General features: G+C 42.4%; 1 protein-coding gene across 1 annotated transcript; it reads left to right on the top strand.

Annotated features, from left to right (window-relative positions):
* The first annotated feature begins 382 nt into the window (after nucleotides 1-382).
* Nucleotides 383-21,093, top strand: LOC112570499. Its single transcript, XM_025248937.1, has 10 exons — nucleotides 383-664; nucleotides 4,221-4,387; nucleotides 5,714-5,769; nucleotides 9,592-9,681; nucleotides 10,928-11,110; nucleotides 13,800-14,014; nucleotides 14,558-14,664; nucleotides 16,021-16,180; nucleotides 16,418-18,339; nucleotides 18,788-21,093. Exons 1-10 carry the CDS (start codon nucleotides 618-620, stop codon nucleotides 18,817-18,819), a joined length of 2,979 nt encoding a protein of 992 aa, XP_025104722.1. The 5' UTR covers nucleotides 383-617; the 3' UTR covers nucleotides 18,820-21,093.
* The last annotated feature ends 10 nt before the right edge of the window (nucleotides 21,094-21,103 follow it).

The raw sequence follows: 21,103 nt of genomic DNA, 5'->3' as shown, positions 1-21,103 counted from the left end.
CATCACTAGCCCGTCTCGGTGCGCCTATACAGTTTTTTTTTTTTTAATCTTTCCATTTCTTACCGCCATTTTTATTATCGCTGTACGTCATCCTAAGCTTCCAAATATTTTTCTAAATCATTTCCTTCATCTGCCCCACAATGGCGTGAGGAATCAGCGCTACTCTTGTGGTGGACCTGAATATTGGCACAGAATAAAGAAGGCGACCATTTTTGTTCGAAGCGCCGCGCGCTAGCGCTTTCTGACGTCAGCTGTCACCATGGTAGAGCGCGCTGTCATCGTCCCCCTTGTTCGCCCGCGACACACGTCTGCTGGAGGCTGCCTCGACCTGGCTCAGCCAATCGGCGTCGACACGTGATCGGGCGGCGTTGAAATAGTGCAGGTAATGATGTCATAGTTCAGAAGCCGACTTTTCCCGTGGAAGCTCACACAAGGCGGCTGGTCCGTCTTGTTTTCCCCCCCAAAGGAATATACCTCCCTAGATTTGTAGACTTTCCCCAAATATTTTGTGTAACCCTTTTTCGCCGCCATCACGATTGATCACGAGAAGAATCATCTTTTGCCGCGTCTACAGCTACTGTCGCCACCACGATCGAGTGTCCTAGGTCCCAGAAAACATGCCGCCAAGTCCCGTGGAAGAGCTGGCTCTCTTGGATTTGGACAGGTATGTCTTGACATTTTCTTTGTATCGGAGGCTCACCTGTGCCTTCAGTCATTACAAGTAGTTGGTCATCTGTTGACTGTCAACACCTGTAACTTGTTTGTCTGTAGTGTAGAGCTGTGAGCGATGTGTCGCGGGTTGTTACCTTGTTGTCTCACCCAACAAGAAACGGAGTTTATTGATCTTTGTGCCTTAGAGTGATGTTGGTCTGGCGGAGCGGCCACGCCCACGGTTTTCCGCTTCTCGACATTGATTGCGGATGTGGACAGGCAATGGTGACAGCATCGTCTGTTCATACCGTTTTCAGAAGCCTTACTAGGAACTTTAGCGTAGAGAATACAATATCAAGCTGGCCAGGAAAACATTCAAGCAGACGGTTAGAAATTTAAAGAAAAACTTTTTTTACAAACTACAAAAAAACTTATCAAACAAAAACACTTTGTTTCTTTTGGTTTTTAATCAACATCTTTGCCGTCTGAAAGTTCTGTCTGGCTATTTCAGCATAGTCATTAAAATTTGGTATTACTTCTGCTTTGTTTCCTGTAGTACTTACGTTTGTTTTTTTTTTCTCTCTCTCTCACTTTCCGCCTTCCTGCCTCTGTGTGTGTAGAGAGGGAAGGCTGGAGGGGTAGAGGGCATCCAGGCTGACACGGACTTTCAAATGTGTACATGTATACTTCCTTGTCATCAGTTCCCAGCCAAGCCCGTAATCAGCGACGAGCTTATCAGTCATGCTGTCTATTTTAGGACTTGCAGCTCACTAGGTGTGTTCTGTGCTCGCGCTGCTCCATTTGCAAACTCCTGACAGCCTCGACTTGAAACTTGACACCACTGCAATACACAAACATCCTTTACTTCTGCTTTTCCTTTTTTATTGTAGCTACTGACTCGTCTCCTTGCGGGTGACTCCCTCGACATGTAGTTGCTGAAATGTGTGTGGGGAGAAAATAGGACATGAAAAGAATCAGCAGTGTACTATTTAACATGTACATAAATACACACAAACAAATCTGAAATAGGACTGTGGTGTTTACTTAATGTTGTGTACAGTAATATTGTATTATTTTCATCTACGGCGAAATCGCGTAGTGCCTGAGATGTCTGCCCTCAGCATTTTACTAGAAGGAGCCCTGAGGTAAAATTTAGTGAAGAATAAGCTGGGCGCCGCTTTTCATGTTTAAACCCCACTCTTGACAGGAGGCTCTGTCCTGCCTTGCAAAATGATCTTTTAAAACAAGATGTACCTGTCTCTCACTTTTTTTTTCTTTCGCCGCTCTGTGTATGTCACCTTGAGAAGTTGTTGGGCTGGTTCACACCAACACACGCATGAGTATGCTAACTAGTATTGGCTACAACCAGGCAAATATGCTTGAATTAGCCAAAACAGGTTTTAAAAGGTTTGTTTACTGTTAAAAGTATTATGTATGAGCAAAATGAAAATCAAGTAATTAAATAGGCGGAAGATTTGTTTACAATAAAACACACTGTTGTTATTCCGGATATTGGCAAAATGTGACCCATAACGCACAACACTGCCACACAGTTAATACAACGCCTGCTCAGAACTTGTCTATAAATTGTGATATATTTTAATCCAGAATTATCCATGCCAGTTCTGTTTATTCTTCTGCCAGCGCTTTCACCAATGGACCGAAAATAAATTTCAAATGCCATCATTATTTTTTTGTGAGGTATTCATAAATGATAGCGATTTAAAATAAAACAAACAGCGCTCCAGGTGAATGATTGTGGAAAGCAGAGTATAAACGCACACCTAAAGTGTCACAGATCTGTTGCTAGAGGTTTTAACGGGGCTTCACGGTGCCTCCCGTTGTGTGGTACGGACCCTGTAAACTTGATAGGCCTGATGGATTACTTCGATACAAAAAGTTTACTGGACCCTGCGTTTTCACCGCACGCACAAACACATATACATAGACTACAGACAGGTTTTCTTTAGCGCAGCTGTATAGATTGAAATCGTTCTTCAGGATGAGATTTGTACTAGCAGATAAGAGGGGAATAGGGCAGGACAGATGGAGTTGGTGCTGGGGGGAAAAAACAACAAACGGACGGCCACATAACACAGGTGTTTGCGACTGGCACCATTCCCACCATGATCTCGCCACCAGTGTGCGTCCTTGTGAGCGACATCTGTGGGACGTCCAGTGTCATCACCACTCTCTGCCATAAACGAAATAAACTGCTGAACTGGATAAATTTATAACTGACTTATTAGCTTGTATCATGCTTAACTTTCGCTCTCTGAAGTATTTCATCTCAAATACCCAAGCCTTTAGGCTGAATATCGTTAATTCCGAAAAGGTCTTGAAAGTAAGTTCCATTTATAAGAAATGATACAAACATTTCCAATCATATTTTTTACCTTCCAGTCTTTCTAAAGCCACGGTTCTCAAACTGTGGTACGAAGGTATGACGGGCGGTACACGAGCACCACGTATTAGACCAATAAATATATTTGTAGAGGGTAGGGTTGGGATGTGGTACTCGGTCAATTCGAATTTTCGAAAGTGGTTCTCGTCTGGAAAAGTTTGAAAACCGTCTTTGCGAGAACCAAAGGGTCGGTTTGTCTCATTCAGTTTTACGTCAGCTGAGACCGTTAATGTTGATGTTGTAGTGCAAATTCAAAAATGTCTATTGTTTACGATGATATGTCTTTTCTAACGTTGAATTTTAGTATCTAAAAGAAAATTGCGTGGGTCACAACAAACAATTTGTCGTACATGGCAAAATTTCTTTTACAACTATCTGGAATTACAAACGAAAAATTTTTAAATGACAATAAAGGCTTTCTGAATAATTAAATATATTTTATGTCCACACGGAAAACTAATGTTTAGTAGTCCTTTTCTTGTATTGCGCTGTCTAAAATCTGATTTAAACTGCTATAACCGACCACACAGAGAGACAAAATTGAATTATTTTATGAAGGAAATGTTTTATTATATGTGGTTGATTAATTTGCTCAGAAATGTTTCTCATATGTTTTTATTTTATGGCATACTTTGTCAAATATGTTTTAGGAAATAACAAATGTTTTAGACATTTCTTTTATCAATTTTTCCCGTGCTTGCTGAAATCTTTATGACATAAACTGCAGTCTACTACATAAAGCATTACATTCACAGTCACACATTTAACACAGTTGAACGAACAGACACACAGAATCACATTGCCAAATACGCACAGATGTGCACAATTCGCGTGAAAAGGGTATTGTACTTAAATTTATGTGTATCAAAAAAAAAAATTGAGCCACCTTTTGTAACCAAAGGGCGGTGCTGCTCAGGTGCTTTCTTCAAATTTCACCTAAAAAAGACATACCCGGTGACATTTGAGACTGCTTCATATCCACCGGTAGATGCTTCATATCCCCACAGGAGACAGCAAGAATAAAATAGTTTGTGGCCACATTAAAGAAGATAAGTAGGACGCCGTTTGAATAAAACAGAGGAGTGAGAGATTTTATGCGCCATAAAACCGCCCTTTGTGTGTAGGGAAGAGAAGACGATGTAAAGCAGGAGACATTTTGTTGCAGATCCAACAAAGGAGCATCCAAGCAGCGGCGGGATCAAATAAATGCTGAGATAGCCACCATGAGAGACCTCCTTCCTCTGGCTGAGTCCGCCCGTCAGCGGCTTTCGCAGTTGCAGATAATGTCGCTGTCTTGCGTCTACATCAGGAAATGCAACGTCTTGCAGAAACGTAGGTGTACATACGACAACATCGTCTTGTATACTTCTTCTAGCAAAACATCTCTATACAAATTAATAAAAAAAAACTAAGCAGTGTTGCTTTGGGGCAAAGGAAAACAAACTACAGTGTACCTGTACCTCTGCTACATTGTACGGGAGCAACATTGTAATTCAAGACGATACCAGTTAGAGAGAGGTGGAGCGAGCAAGTGGCAGTTATGTAGAGAGAGAGAGCGTTGAAGGAATGAGAGATCAAGTGAGCGAGAGAGCTAGTACAGTATTTTTTTTTTAATCTCCCCCAGCTCAGTCCTTTCACTAAAAATGTTTGTGCCCTCGTTGACAAACAGGAGCTTTTCAACCTGTCGGCCATCATGAGTACAGGTGTTTCAATATTTCCCTAGTCTGACGTCTCGCATTAATAAGCCTGACTCAAGAAAAAAAAAAAAAAAGACAAACGATGGCAATAACATCACAAGACACAGTGTAAAAATGAACCCACCCGGGCTAGTATTGTATATAAACAGGTATATAGGTTTCTGTACCCAGAACAGGCAGTGTGGTTTTGTCTCAAAAGAAACATTTTTACATTACATAAACCCTACTTGTTAATGTTTACACTGCTTACAAAACAGCTTTAGCTGTTAGCTTTGTTAACATTGGATAGGATATTTTAACTACATTGTTTATGTATTTATGAATTATTTGATAATATCATCTTTGAGTTTTTTTTTCTTCCTCGTCATCTCATTGCTTCTCTTTCTCTGAATAAAATGGGTCAACAACGTATCATAGGAAGAAAAAGAAAGAAAAAAAAGGACTAAAACCGTTTCCACAGAGAATACAATGATAAGTTCCTTTCAAGTTCCCGAGCAACTGTTGCTTATATATGATGGGATTGATTATTACTTTTCAGAATGCTCAATGCTGTTAAACATTTTCCGGTTGAAGTTGATAGCAGATATATTTTATGGACGAGCAATAGAAAGAGCAACAATTAATATATGATTGCAACTCGAGCTAGCCAGATTATTATCTTTTGCTGGGTGACAGACGGGGTGGAGCTGGGATGGGGGTGGAGGAAAACTCATTGCAACCAGATGATAAAAGCTGTACAGATTGATATAAAGCCAACTTGCTCGAGGCTTTGATATAGTGATAATAACCAGATCGAATGGTCAGACTCTTTGTGCGAACTGTGATAAGCTCGATTTTATGTTGTGTTAGCTTCTCGATCTCTTGCCATATCGCAACACCCTAGTATTTGCTATTGCAGTCATGCCTTATTATTTCTGTCACGATGAAATATTGATATCACAAACATGTATTTTTTTTCCAGTTTTCAGATCTGCTGCTACCAACAAAGACATCCCAAACACTTGTGACTTTTTTCAGGTGAGAGGATCTCCCCAAGCCCACCTCTCTCCATCTCTTCCACACACACTGTCTTTACTGTATCCACACTCCGCCAACAGAGACCGACAGAGATAGGGAGCGGAACTCGGACATGAACTCTAAACTAATCAGACAGTAAATCACTTGTCTTGTAAATCATGTTCGGGTCTTGTCCAACTGGTTTGTCCTTACACGCGCTCTTCATCCTGCTCTTTTCGCCATGTATTGTATTTGACCAGGAAAATGTTGCAGGACATTATTTAAAGGTTTTTGTGTTCATACATTTGAAAGAACAATACACATGGGATTATCATCTTTGATAAATATCTGATATAGTAACTAGTTTGTTTCGATTAGGTACAGAAATAGTGAAAGTAGAGGAAACAAAGCAAAGGCAAAAATAATTATTGTTTTTCAGCATATATCTCCTGCCTTTTTGTATGTCTTATCAAAGTCGTTCCTGGTAATAAAACTAAAGAAAATAATTAAGAAACACAAACGCACCTACTAACAGTAAACTATGCACAGTTGGGAGAAATAATACGCGCAGTTAATGCCAAACGAGCCTTTTTAAGTAGGATGGGAGGATAACAGATCTTATTTATGCATGAATAAGCATGCTGTGAGGACAGGCTTTTGCACCTGAGAACGGCTTGGGCATAAAATGTTATTGCAGCCGTTACCGCTATGTACTAGCCTGGAAGGGGTGAGGACATGGGAACTGAGCAGGTGACGAATAAGACTGACGGGAAGGGAAAGGGTAGAAGGCTTGGAGGATGGGGGTAGGGTGGGGTGAGGGTGGGGGATGACTTTTAGCCCTCGCAAAGGTAGGGAGAGGGCGCTCGCCATGGCAGCGGATCTAAATTTAACAGCAATTTGACGTCACAGTTTGCTCGACTGGCCTCGAGGGGTGTCAACCGAGGAAATTAAAGAGAGAAGGTGACGAGAATTTTGAAACAGTGAAAAAGGAAGGGGTTAGGACTAAGGAGGAAACAGCGTTTTAAACTACTACCTTTAACATTTGCAACTAGCCCTGTCGCCATATCCGTCAGGTGTGGCTTTCTTGCTTCTCTCATACCTTGCTCTCTCTCTCTCACTCACACACACGCACGCACATTGTAGATAAACCCTCCTGAAGAGTAAATACAGGACTTGCGTAGCTTTCCATACGAGTCCTTCCTTGTGTATACAGGGAAGCCGCACCATTCCACCAACAGTCTTCCAGCCTGTTAACGTTTGGCCATTTTGCAAAACGTTCAAATGTTGTTCACGTGTTAGTCGGGATACATTTAAATTACGGTCACAGGTTTGAGCGATTACCCTCTGACGTTTGTCCAGTAGATTAATCCCCCAACACTCTCCTCCCAGGCATCTTGTGTCCTCCTGTACACGGGTCACAGTGCTTTCCACTGCCTCCGGCGCATGCGCAGCATGTAAGGCTTCAGTCGCAGTGTTGCACCGTGAGATGGAAATTGTGGTTTAACAATAACATCTGACCGGCTGCAGGAAAAGTTTATTCATTTTCCCGTCTAAATTCGCTGCTGACGATTTTTTTTCTCCCACATCCTCTTCAACCTGTATGAGAAGCTGTGAGGAAAATATTTCGAACAAGATAAAATCACGTTTTTGTTGCAGGTGGTCAGGCTAGTAACTCGATCGCAACCTCTTTCGCTTTCCTAGGTATAACTGGCAAAGCACTCTAATATGCAGCTTTGTGCTCGAAAAGGCCTTCACACCTTCTAGGTTCCCAGTTATTCCCCACGTTTACAACATCTTGAACAACAACTTTCCCCCACACCTTCCCACCAACACACACGAGGAAACAGAACTGAGATATTACAAGACTGACGATTAGAAGACAGATACCCCAGACCCTCCGCCCGACCCACCCGACACGTGTATTTAAATCTTGGTGCCTGCTACAGTCTGTTTGGTGTATTACGATCGGGCTCCCTGCTGTCGCCTTCACCGAGATTTATCCTGTTCAGAAAATATAATGGGGTGATTTACTGTGACAGGGCATTGCGTTACTGTTTATTCATAGACCTGCGGTCGAAAGAAATGAAGGGATAGAGACTGAGAGAGGGAGCGGGAGAGATTCTAATTTTGTTCTATTTCTACCTAAATTTTATTCAACCTAAGAATTAGTGTAATGTAATGCTGCAACTTAAACCCGAGTGCTTAACAATTAAAGATTTTTTCCTTAGGAAATTCAGCCTCAGATATTTCCCCTTTTAGCCATCTTCTTTCTTCACAACATTGGTAATAAACTCTCTGTACAGGTGACAATGGTTAAGGTTGGTGTTTGAACACATTGTCCAAGTAACAGAAACTTTCTTTGTTTTTAAATGATGCTCGAGTTCTCACCTGTGTTTTGTGGTTTTAACCAACAGTTCTCAGAGACAATCACACACACTCCTGCACGCGCAAATAATGCCCCATAAAGACGAACACCTGTGTTGCGCAAAAAGCGACAAAGCGGTTTTGTCTGACGGTTTTCCCAACGCTTCGTCTGACGTCAGCACGGCGTGAGCAGTTGACGCCGTGTGTTAATGCATTTGTCCGCCAGCGCCGCCCATGAATGAGCAGCAAGGTGAATTGTGCAAGACACACCGTAACAGGATATACACGCTAGCTCCATGCTTTATGGAAGTTTCTTTTGTACATCATTGGTGATAAGACGCTTATTTATCCGTGGAAAGACTTGAGCTAGGAGAGGTTAGTTTTCTGGGAATCATCAAAGTTATTAGAGGATACGGGGTTATGGGATATCAAGCTTACCAGAAATACACAAAGCTTCAAAAATTACACGTTTGGTTTAGTTTTATCTCATTCCCCTGTCGCAAGCACACTGTCTCTCGCAAACACGCGTAGTGTGTATGTGGATTGCGTGGGTTTGAACCCAAACTTCTCGGAATCACGAGATCAGACGCGCGTGTTCGAGCGGACGTGAGTCGCTGTTTGTACATCACAACACTCGAAAGTAGGTCACCAGATAGGTCTGCTTATGAGTCATGAGTACTTTCAAGGTTTAGTCATAGTGCATCTTCAATACAAAGATGGCATTTTCCTTTCGAAGTCGGTGTGGGTTTGCCATATTCTAAAAAATTATACTTAATAAGATTTGACCCTTGATTATAATTCAAAAATCAAAACCATTCAGGACCTGGACACTGGCACGTATACACATGTCCTGAGATGGAGGAGAGAGAGAGTGTGTCCGTAAGTCCTGTAGTCCTCAAGGGTCAGCTGAATAACATCCTTATATATATATTATGGTCCCGAGCTATCGATGGCGTTAAACGGGCGAAACGGAGAACAATGCGAGACTTGATATACATAGAAGGGGGTTTCTTACAAGATTATAAAAAGAAAACATACTTAAGTACTGTTTTTAAAAAATGCTGTTTGAATGACTTGGTAGAATTCAGACAGAAGCCGGATGTGAACATTGTGTATGTGATAATGATGACATATGACTGTGGCTCCCTGTAAAGCTATGATGTGTCCACTATATGATATTTCTGATTTCGCAGTAGGATATTTTACTAGTAGTTGTAGTGCGTCTTCCTCTATCCTTCCTCAGACTTAAGTCTTGTTCTCTGCATATTCCTGCTTCTAATATGCTGATATGAGGTAACGTAGGTAAATATTAACGGCAGGTGTTTGTACTAGTATACTGAATAGATTGTCTTTACCTGCACAACTCTTCCAGAAAATAGCATCCTAATTCTTCTTCCATGCCACTGTTCATCTGTCAAATTTATAGTAACCTCTACCTTGTTCTGTTTCTTCTTTAACGTCTTCTGTCTCTTGTTGCAGGCGCTGACGGGATTTTTGTTGATAACCACTCGAGAGGGGAAGTTGGTTTACATTTCGGAAAATGTCACAGACTACCTGGGACACTCGATGGTACGCTGGGCTGCATTAATTTTTATTTACTTGTATTATCACTTCGCAGCACCCTATAACTACAGTGCAGGAGCCTGCGCCATGAAAAGTAGTCCCGCAATTTAAAAAAAAAAAGTTTTTCATCGCTGCTTTGAAAGCTGCTCTGCTGCAGGGGCGGGAGATGCGTGGCCTAGATAATGCACAGCTCACGCTAACAGAATTTACTGGCTTAGTAACTGTGGGTAGTCGCAATCTTTCTTTTGTTTTGCCTTAAAGTGCAGTGCTACAGTCAAGAGAAGAAAGAAATGTGTAGATACACAATAAAAATCAGGCACAATGTAACAGTGCGTTTTCATGGCCTCCGCACTATAGGCCTAGAACTAATCTGAAATAAAACGAAAGGGAATCGGGGGAGGGGGAGAACTAGAGAGACAGAGAGAGAGAGCGCTTGCACCGTTAACGCACACAAAACCGGTTTTATTCTAACAACGAAAGCCTTTCAGGCGAGCGCAGTGTTGGGTCTCGTACGATCTGGTTACGGCTGACATTTGCTGCTGTCACCCATCCGCCTGATGGCGGCAGCTAGCGGTTATTAACACCCTTAGAAACCTTTGTGTTCCAGCATCACGTAATTGTTCTAACATTTCGGGCACTCCGTCTATCGGGAAACGGCCCCAAGTATTTTTTTCTGCCCCAAATTGTTTATAGCACGCACGTTTAGAAGCAAAATTCGTGAGGACGTATTTTTCATCGCTGTTTGCCATGGTTTTTTTTTTTGACCGCCTGTAGCCCTAACTATATAATTGTACAAGCATCAAAGCAGGTCATCTTTCTTCTCCAGGCTGAAATATTTTTTCAGCAACTTTTTCATATCCTGTCATTTTCCCCCTTTTTGGTCCATTTTATCTGAGCAGTTGTCCGAAAGTTGGCGATGTTTGCTTTAGATTAAAGTGTACTTTAATTCAATGATGTATTAAACATGAAAATGTCTTATTTTAAGATGGAATTTTGAAAACGCGTACGTCTACCTATTCCGGAATAACTTATCTGTTTAATAGTTGATTTTCACTTATTTGATATTGAAACAAGAAAGTGAAAAAAAATCTTACCAATATACCCAGTATATTAACTGTAATAGAGTTAAAGAAAATGGTTGCAGAGTGGGTAATTTCTGCTTGTTATAAAGATATATTAGCGGACTAACACCGCCATGTTTGCTTTAGGAATAAGAGGCAATTGTCCAGATGTGCTTGGTGTACCTGTTCAGGTGGACATGAAGACTCAAGGCGACAGTCTGTACGACATAGTGGACAAGCGCGATCACGGCACTGTGCAGGCACAGCTGCTGCAAGGCGGGGCGGACTTGGATGTCACGCGGGACGTGGCCTTCTTCTGTCGCATGAACATGTCTCGCACTCTCAAGCGCCAGTCAGGCTTTGGAGACGTTAAGGTGAGTGAGATCCGATGCCTCAGTCTTGGTGTAACCCTTATTGCAAGCTTATCAGTCTTCGGAACGTTTAACACACAACTTTTAAAACAAAACTGCCGAAATAAGAGATTCGACTTCAGAAGGTGCAGTGTGCAGCTCTGAAAGGGATGCTTGTCTTTCAGTGTGCAAACATGCATGAAAAAAACGAAACACTTGTCTTAGACCTATGAAATGAAACAGTGGGTTTTAAAAACAAATGGATAGTGAATAAAAAGGAACGCTCATAAAACTGCTTCGTTAATGCCGTTAGTGATGGTGACATAGTACACATGTCTCATTGAATAAACTTTTTAGACGCAGTAAAATCAGGTATGTCTGGAGAGATTTTGTATTGCAAAAGTTTATTATCAATTAGCTTTCACTTGTCATGTCATTGACACTCTTTTGGTCTTGAGGAAAGTAAGTATTGTCTATGTAATGTTCTCATGAAAATTCTTTAGAATACCCAAGTAGTTCCTTAATCTTTTTTAAATATTTTATATATAAATCCATTCCCACCAGTCAGTGCACAATCTATGTGTGCAGCTAAGAGGTACGAGTGGACCCTCGCACGCACAACACACATGTTAAGCCTAAATAATAATAAAAAAGCAAGCCATGTATGTCAACTGTAGGTGTGTCCTCTCTCTACACTGCTGCCATACGCTGTTGCCCTTCACAAACAGCAATAAGAGCCTCCAAAAAGTCTACTGTCAACGATTCCCTCCTTTCAGTGAGTCAGCCTCTGTGTAGGTCACTCAGTGGAAACTCGTCCACACTAGGCACTGCCTATCACAAACCAACAAATCTGCCTTTTCGAATTATCTAAGTCAGTCTAATTAGGCTGGTGCTTTCACTTGTGTGCAATTCTTTCTGTCTTCGTTCTTTGCTTAAGAGTGAAAATAAGCACGTGATGCCTGATTAATTTCATTGCTATATCACGTTTTCTTTCCGTTGTACTTATTCTACATGTCAGCGTTCATTCAAATAAGATACTTTAAATAATAAACCAGTGCAAGAGAGAGCTTTGCTGTTACACGATTTATTTCATCCTTTGAAAAAAAGTGTGCCTCTTGGAGTGAAAAAAGGATAAAAGAAACGGGTGGGTATTGTAGCAGAATAACATACCCCAAAGTTTTGGAAACAACAGTCCCTCCTATATCCTGTTAAGGGGAAGATCTAGTCTTGTCAAGCTGTGACAGAGAAACCATTTACGGAGATTTACAGGTAGAAACATATGCAACAGTAAAAACTCAGTGTTGCCTATATTTTAGTACTTGTTTTTACAGAGACAATGGCTCATGAATTTGTAATGTCACACATGAAGACGGCAGAAGTCGGTGACATCTGTTTTAATGCTCCATGGTGGAGATAAAAAGGCGGACAGAATTTTAATGACTGGCGAAAAGCCAGACGAGTCTGACTCATTGCTCTGTCTCTCTTTCGCTCTTTCTCTCGTTCACACAAAAGAGCGCGCACACGCGCAAACACATCTCACACATGATGGTTAAAGTACACCTGTGTAGAGCAAGGGAGGTAAACTGCGGATAAACAGTCTCTTATTGACAGCCGCTGCCTAAATGTATTTTTGTGAGTGTGAAGGGTGCTCTGACCTGGGTCGTGGTTGTTTTTTGTTTTTTTAAAGAGTTCGTTTGTCTTCACTTTGGAATTGGACCTGGAGTTTCTCTGCCGCTCGTTACATTGTATCTGTTCTCTCCCTTGTGTGATGGGCTTTGCGAACAAAGAATAATTGTCCCGGCTTTGAATTCTAATACAATAGAGTGGAACAGCTAGCAGAACCCGGCCAACCTTAATTAACCCTTTTTGCACTGCGTGAAGAATCTTCAGCATCGCTAGAGGCAGGAGATATTTGCCTTTCAGATTCTGCAGCATGCCGTTCCCCCCTTCTTTGCTGTTCCTGTCTCTGTCACGGCGACTTTTCGGCCTTCCAATGAAATTTCAAAATCAAATCCGGAAATCTCTGCCATACAATTAATTCTTCACAAAGATGTCATTTTGTACAAAAATTCTTAGCACGCACGGTTAGGAACGGTGTTGATGCGGATTGGCCATTTGAGAGAGGGAGAACGGTTTTTGTCGTCATGAAATGATTTCGGATCATGAGCTGCCATAGGACTACTCCACATTTAAAGAAATGAGGGTGGGAGCAGAATCAAACGGGATTGACAGTGCAAGATCCAGGTCCACCGAACACGTGCCGTAGTTTGCAGGCTTCTCGCAAGAAAAGAAAACAAACCCCGAAGGCTGCTAACACACAATAGGAATCTAAACAGATACTACAAAACCGTGGGAAGGTTTTGCATCATGTAAACTTCCCCCTCCTTCGCTTGAGGACACGCGTGGCGATAATAATCGTTTGAACAAGAAAGTCCAAAATCTGAATTAAAGCAGCATTACCATAAAGACAGATGTTGAAACCCCTGTCTGCTATTATCCATGGAGGAACAAATGCACCATACTAAAAAGTTACAGCATCTTTTGGAATTTTTCATTCCTTCAATATTTAACTTGACTTACACATTTTTATTATTATTATAACATGAGAGGATGGTGTTTGAGAGACTTTTCACTTTTGTTTCGGAGGCTTGGTAATCATGCTGGGCTAAAAAAAAAACATGTCAGTGAGATTGTTCTCTTACTGTTCGATCAGGTTATACATGTGCGGGGTCACTTCATTCCACTTTCGGACCCCGACACTGACAGCAGCGACCAGCAGCAACAGCAACAACAGCAGAAATATGTCTTCATGGCGACCTGCTCTCCTCTCATCACACCAGAGATGAAGGAGAACCTGGTGCAGAGCAACACCATGGTCTTCAAGACCGTGCACCAGCTTGACATGACTTTTCTGGAGGTCACAAAAACGTAAGTTTAGTCTGGCATCCAATCGTCTTGACCTCTGAACTTGTTTTAGTTGCTTCGATCTGTTTATTATCTACATTGCTGTTTCACTTCACATTTTAAAAGTCTTCTTGCATAGAATTTATTATTTTTTTGTTTTTGTTGATGTCAGAATTATTTTTTTAATTTTCGTTTATTGGTCATTTAATCAATTATTTTAAAAAATTTTATCTGACTAAATACTAAGCACAGATTTTAAAGATCAAGGGGAGAAAACCTTTGTTGACATCAACGCCAGAGTTACTGTACTTGTCACGAAGGTCCATACAAAAGCACACATCACCCTCACATCGCATAGGAAAACAAAAGCACACATTTTGTAGAAAAGTATGAAAAACACTGACAAAACACACAGTCTTCCTTCTTTCTCCTGGAAAGTTATACACTCACTCATTATTGGAAATCGCATTTTTGGCTATTATTTGAGAAAGGGACTTATTTATACACTTGATAATATATTTGTTTACAAATGACGATTGTATTTGACGTTTCGCATTCCTTTTGCAGAGCCGAATACCACCTTGGATGCTCCACAGAGGAGATTTGCAGAAAATCTTGGTACTCCATGCTGCATCCAGAGGACATTCATAACGCCCGCGAGAAACACATCCTTCGTAAGTCTTATTTTCTCAGAAGGTTGGCATCTTGGTGATATTAGCGTTCGTCATTACAGGCGCGCTTTGTTTAAGTTTTATTAGTTTAATTTTAAAAAAAAAAGTAATGCAGCAGTGCAATAACCCCACTAAGTCTACCGAAAATGCCCGGCTGTAGAACATCCTTTTATGCTTTTCACCATTCGGGAATAAGCGTGAGGCTTGTTGGCATTACATAGTGCTCCTTTATTCATGCGGCTACATATCAACCTACATAATGTGCAACCAGAAACGAAAGAAGCTGGGCGCGATTGCACACCCACACTGTGGGAAGCAAACGATAAATTATTAATCACAAACGAATTAATTTTTTAAAAAAGATTAAAGTGCTAGCGGTTTTATTTCTCGATAGCTACATTTCTGTTTTAAAATATTTTTCGCGACGTCAGATTTTGAGAAGTTCAGGCTGGTGCCTTTAAGTGCATGCGTGCGTGCGTGTGTGGTGGCGATGCAGACGAGAAAAATGAAAGCTTCCGTTCCCAGCAATGTCACCATGTTCCATGTTACTAGTCAAAGCCGATGAGTAGGACCCGGTAGAAAAGCAGCACGCGCAAGAGTGTATCATATTCTGTCGCTTCACAACGGAGGGAGGTGTGTGTGTGGGGAGGGAGGGTAACACATGGGGTGGTTGAGGTGGGGGGAGCGTCAAAAGTTCCTGCGATCGCAACCGGATAACTCGTGGTCCTCAGGGGGTTATTAATGTCGCAAACCAAAGTGTCGGGTGCTTCAAGACAACATGAGACAGTGTTTGTTTAACTCCTATGAGGCTCGGTTCGGATATCATCTCTGTTCGTGACTGTAGGCTGCGTGGTCAGAATCGTCTGCTTCTGTATTTACTGCCCTTCCTGGTTGGCGGCCCGAGTTATTTTCACCTCTTGATGCCTAGGAAACATCGGTACCGGTTCTGTTGCCGCCAGTTCCGATGGAGCTTTTTCCGCTGTTTTGGATGATCCGTTTATTATCAGTTAAAGTACTTAGGAAGCTGAGGGAGATTGCAGGGATTTGTATGAGAGGGGGTGATATTTCCCGGGAAATGTCGAACTAGGTTATAAAAGACAGGTTACAAAAATCAGGTGGGCGTTTATGATTTAATAATGTAAGAATGCCTTCGGTTATACGATTTAAAAAGCCACCAAATCAGAATCCATGGGTTTTTCGTGTCTTAAGTAAAGTAGTTCGATGTAATATTCCTTATTTGTGCTAGACACAAGCACAAAGACTTTCTCTCTTCCCCATCTCTCTTAATACACACACTCACACGGTATATTGTCACTGCACTCGATTTTTCAGAATGTTTGACATTGAATGTGTGTGCAGTCATCCGGTCCAGTCACGAGATGGGATGTATGATCACAGTACGCATGCTCAATGCAGATGGTAATGTGTTCTGGGTCAACATCGTCATGCATGTTCGTCAGGCCACGGCATCAAGCCAGAGTGACGAACCTGTCATTGTTTGCATCAACCAAGTTATTAGGTAGGTCTCCGTGGAAAGTCATTTCAGGTATTAAAGCCCTACCTGCACCGGCGTCGTTGGCCGAATCAAAATAAATTTATTCCTTTAGTTTATTGTATCAGAGACATGGAATTAGTATTGTTACTGAAATTTAACTTTTTTTTATTATTATTAAAATTTTTCTAGTCGAGTATTAAAGGCTAGTTTGCATTTCCAAACATTGCTTTATGATACCCTATATTTCTGATTTATCTACAGCGAAGAAGAGGCGTTCCAGATAAAAGTTCAAAGTCACATGTTCACTCTTTACCCACCTCGCTCGGGCGACATGTGGGCAGCCGGTCTGCCTACTGCTCAAACCCCTGGCCACCACCACCCCCAGACTGAACATGGGACGCGCTGGATACCCGCCACCTGTAGTAGCACGCCTCCAAGTTCTAGCAGCAACTATCAGACACCTGCCGTGTCGTATTATGGAGGTGGACAGCAGCACCCTACCCCACCGGCCTGTACCTACCCTTCTGTCCCTGACCGCAGTACAGGGTATCAAGTGGCTGCCACGCAAGGAACAGTGGCCAGTCATGGACAGACTGAGAAGCTGAAAATGATGCTAAAGCGCAAGATCCAAGGCCCCTGTCGACCGGCCAAGGTGCCCAAGCTAGCGTGGAACGAACACAACGAAGGCGGTAACGGAGGACACGGATTTGAGTTTGCCGCCACTGGAGAGGCGATGCACTCACCCAATTCTGCTTCCTCGTTTCTCGAAGGAGGAGCGAACAGCGGTCATTTTAACTGGTCAGATTCCACCCAGGTGCTTTCACAAGCTCATTACCGTGTGGTTCACGCTTTGCCCACCTCCATGCATCAGCACAAAGTCAAATCTTTTCTGGGCCCAGCATCAAACTCATGCCCTCAGGCCATCTCCCCGCCACTTTCCACGTCGGGTGCTTGTACCATGACCGAACAGGTTGTACCCGAAAGTAATGGGGTATCTTTGCCAGAGTCTTACCTTACTCCGGATCCATCCCCGGCTTCTTCACCAGAACCACACATTCCTGGAATCACGAACCAGGTCAAATCGGAAATCGTGAACTACCATGCAGCCACCACGTCTGCTGCCATTCTGCAGAAGCTAGAGAAACTGGCCTCCCTAAGCCATGCTGAGACCTCCACCAGTCCTGCTACTGCCAACGCTGCTAACCCTGCGTCACCTGCAGTGCTACGTACGTTGGCCACGCCAGACTTGGCTGTCAGAAAGGTGAAGGAAGAGGTGCAAACCCGTCGCAATGCATGCATTCAGCGAGAACTTCCTCTCATGACTTCTTTCGACATCGAGTCATTCTTCGACACGCTCGACGCCCCTGAGAAGAGGCTAATTAGCATGCACGCTTCGCTTTTTGAGGACAAACGGGAACGCCAGGCCTTCAATATCAAGAATACCAAATCGACAGCAACGCCTTCAGTCAAACAGGAGCATTTGCAAGCAGTTACACAGTTTGAACACCAACCGTCTACTGACTCCTTGTTTCCAAGGCGAGAGTCTCAAAGTCGCCAGAAGAATGTCAAGCCATTCCAGCAGAATGACATGGATGCGGCAGAACTTGAAGAACTGCTGAGCTTCTTCTCCAGCGACATGAATGCGACCCAGCTTGACCTCAGTGACGTGCTGATCACGTCATCCCATAGCAACAGCGTAGGAGGGACATCAGCCGAAGGAGGCGTTGCACTGGTTCATTGCGTTAAAGAATATTCGGACAGCCTTCAGCAGACTGGACCACCCTGCGGTGCAGGTCACCTGGGTAACTATCTGCTACACTCTGCCTGTCTCGAAAGACCGCCGGAAGACTTCAGTCCGATGTCCACCACTGACGTCCCCAGCGATGCCAGCAGCGACATGTCCGGTGATGAGGAGAATGATGCGGAAGACCTCGCAGGCGAATCTCTCAATCTACTCCTACAACCATCACTCGGGCAGCTGCACAACTCACGCTGCAAGCAAGATCGAAGTTCGGCCGCACAGGGTCAAGAAGAGCAAGAGCAGGCTGGCCTCGCTCTCAGCTGTCTGCCCGGTGGCGGCCGCTACCCTCATAGCTACAGTTCCCGGGAAGTGCCTGGGCTCAGCGAAGAGGATGAGTTGTATCAACTCGATAGCCTTTTCTCGTCGCTTGTGCCTACCAGTGGTAAGCAACCAGATTTTACGCACGGACCCAGTATTAGCACTCAACTCGCGCCATTTTCTTACCATCCAAAACCTGAATCGCTGTTTTATGACAGTTTATGTATACATATGCTCCATAAAAAGGATAATCTGGGATATGGGAGGTTGTGGGGTAGCGGGAGGTGAAGAGGAAAAAAGCATCTTTTGAGAGTATATATATATAAATTGTTAAGTTCAAAAACAGTTTAAAAAATACGTACTCACACGCACGTGTGCATTCACAGTTTACTTCTTATTCTTGTAAACATATTTAAATCCAGTAATGTGCGTTAAAAAGTCAAATCAGTGTGGGAGGGAACAGTGAAAAATGTTGGTTTTGACCGCGATGTCCAATTTTTCCTGTAGACTTTCACTTGCATTTCATTTACTTTTCGGTTAACTTATTCGTGTCCTGCATGTGTGTGTTTCAGGCACGTTGCTTCTGTCTGAAGAAACCCAGTAGGCCGTAGTGTAAGCACGCTTGGCTGCGAGCAAGCTTACAGCAATCAAGTGTATGGCATATTGCCATCTGTGGACGGCCGTGGATGCACTAGGCTGCAGGCAGCCTCTGTCTCCAGCCGTCCCCTTCATGTACCTGCGGGCCGGGTTTCTTCTTGATGCCAGATCAACTAACTGCCACCTCATCGACAACCTGAGGCGCCGCTGTATTCGGCCAATCGTCGTCATCTCTGTCTCTCTCTTACAGTATGTCTGCCTGATGTTTCTACTTCTGTTATGTACATCATCGTCAAGCCGAACATCGTTTGCCTGGGCGCCACAGGCGTGACAGCGTTGCCATGACTACTCTATGAGAGCGAGTGGTATCCCTTCAGTAGTACCCTCTTGCCCTCATACCCCTGTGCCTGGTGTTTGCCAGGCTCTGCTGCTGGTCGATTCCTTGTACGGTTTATACTTGCATGCATATGAAGTGGAAACAGGTGAACAATTGGCATTTGAAGGGGAGAAAAAAACCCTTCATGATCCGACATTGGTTTAATACAGCTTGAGATGCTACAACAAATTTCGCTGGATTTGGTTTTAAGTTTATGCTTTTTATACTCTGACGTTGCTGCAGGACAGTTGTATGACGTCATCTAACAGTTGGTTTATCGCATTTACCTCCATTGTGGCATGTTTTGTCCTTATTTGCATACATACTCTGGCTTATGTGAAGCAGTAGAGATTCTATTTGTTGTGCTGCCTAACATAACAGTTCGTGAGATTTTTTTCTGAAAATGGTTCATGTGAGCTCGTACATTCCACTGGTTAGTGCTTAAAGTTTTTCCTATGTTTCTTCAGTGTTTTCTGTAACAGAGACCACAAATAACATACAAGAATTTTTATGGGCTGGCTACCAATGTTGTAGTTAGTTTTTCAAATGTTTAAATACTTACATAAATCTGCCTTATATTTCATAATTTTTTATCATAAAATGATTATGATACAAAACTTCCAGGATGGTATAATAAAACCCATGTTAATTTCTGGCATTTATATGGTGTTTTATTTCCTTTATTAGCCATGATTCTGGCATCCTGGAGTTCTGCCATTTAAGTAATACTAAATTAATGAAAATTCGTTCCTGTATAATAAAGGGCTTTTACCATTTTTACCCATTACTGTTACTGCTAGTTCTTTGTCTTGTTGTCAGGTTTACATGCTCAGATTGATATCATTGTCTTGCTTACCAGGAACTTTTAAGTGTACTCTCTTGAGCTGGTTGCCATGCAGTTGCATCCGAATGGTGTCAGATCCTCGACACGGCCGGTCCGTTCGAGGGTTAAACACCTGTTGTGCCTTTGATATTGTTGTTATTTCTGCAACTATTGTCTTTGATCTTTTGCACATTCGGGGGAAAATGGCATAGGAAGACGTGATAATAAATTTGAAATGCTTGTTTTGGACTATAATACGATTGTTATTGTGAACAGCCATAGTTTTTGAGCCAGCAATTGAATTACTAGAAATTTACTCGGGCCTTGGATGAGTTTGATAAGCGTTTATATCTCTCTTCCATTCATAGTTGTGCTCCTAAAGTGTAGTGACTAGAAAAGGTTATACGAGTGCATTGCAATGCACCCATTAAATGTACTTCTGGTGACTCCACGTGAGCTTCTCGTTACGACCGAAAAAAAAAAAAAAAAATTTGTCGATAACGAAACAAATTGGCTTGATGATGTTAGTGAAATTGAGAAAAGAGACGATAACGTCTCATTCACGTGGCTGTAGTTTTTTTTTTCCAGGCCGTTATCAATTGAGAAATGAATCGGCATCCTAACCCGTACTTGATAAACTTGTAGCTCTTTTTTTAAAGCTTTAATACAACATTTTCTCTAAACTGGGGAGGTGGGAGGGGTTTTGTGGCTGGACGATACAGACTTTCGCAAGATTGGATAAGACTTGAACCCTGATGCTTGCGCTTTAGCTCCTTTCAGCGGTGGCTAGAGGCAAAATCTGTTCTTGCTTAAGTGCTTCAGGGAAACGTTTCTTAAATCTTTGCCTGGAATTATTTTGTCCACATATATCAGATGTACTACGCTTAGAATTACCTTTTTTTTTCGTTTTCTTCTTAAAGTTGCGATGAATGGAAAGTTAAACTAGCATTACTTTTTCTGCTTAATGTGTAATAAATTTGAATATTTGGTGTCTCAAATTTCTTGAAATTTTTCGTTTGCAAGTATCAGTGTCCTGTTTGTACTGATTGTCACGAAGAATAAAATAAACTGTCGTCACTAGCGGTTTTTGTT

This window comes from Pomacea canaliculata, linkage group LG8, assembly GCF_003073045.1.
Source record: "Pomacea canaliculata isolate SZHN2017 linkage group LG8, ASM307304v1, whole genome shotgun sequence".
Taxonomy (NCBI): Eukaryota; Metazoa; Mollusca; class Gastropoda; order Architaenioglossa; family Ampullariidae; genus Pomacea; species Pomacea canaliculata.
This window is presented reverse-complemented; position numbering and strand designations above follow the sequence as displayed.

Bases quoted from the DNA above. Each gene is read 5' to 3' on its own strand.
- LOC112570499 (XM_025248937.1), top strand. From the start codon at position 618: ATGCCGCCAAGTCCCGTGGAAGAGCTGGCTCTCTTGGATTTGGACAG. The intron at 9,682-10,927 runs GTACGCTGGGCT...GTACCTGTTCAG, and splicing joins ACTACCTGGGACACTCGATG to GTGGACATGAAGACTCAAGG. The intron at 14,015-14,557 runs GTAAGTTTAGTC...TTCCTTTTGCAG, and splicing joins TTTCTGGAGGTCACAAAAAC to AGCCGAATACCACCTTGGAT.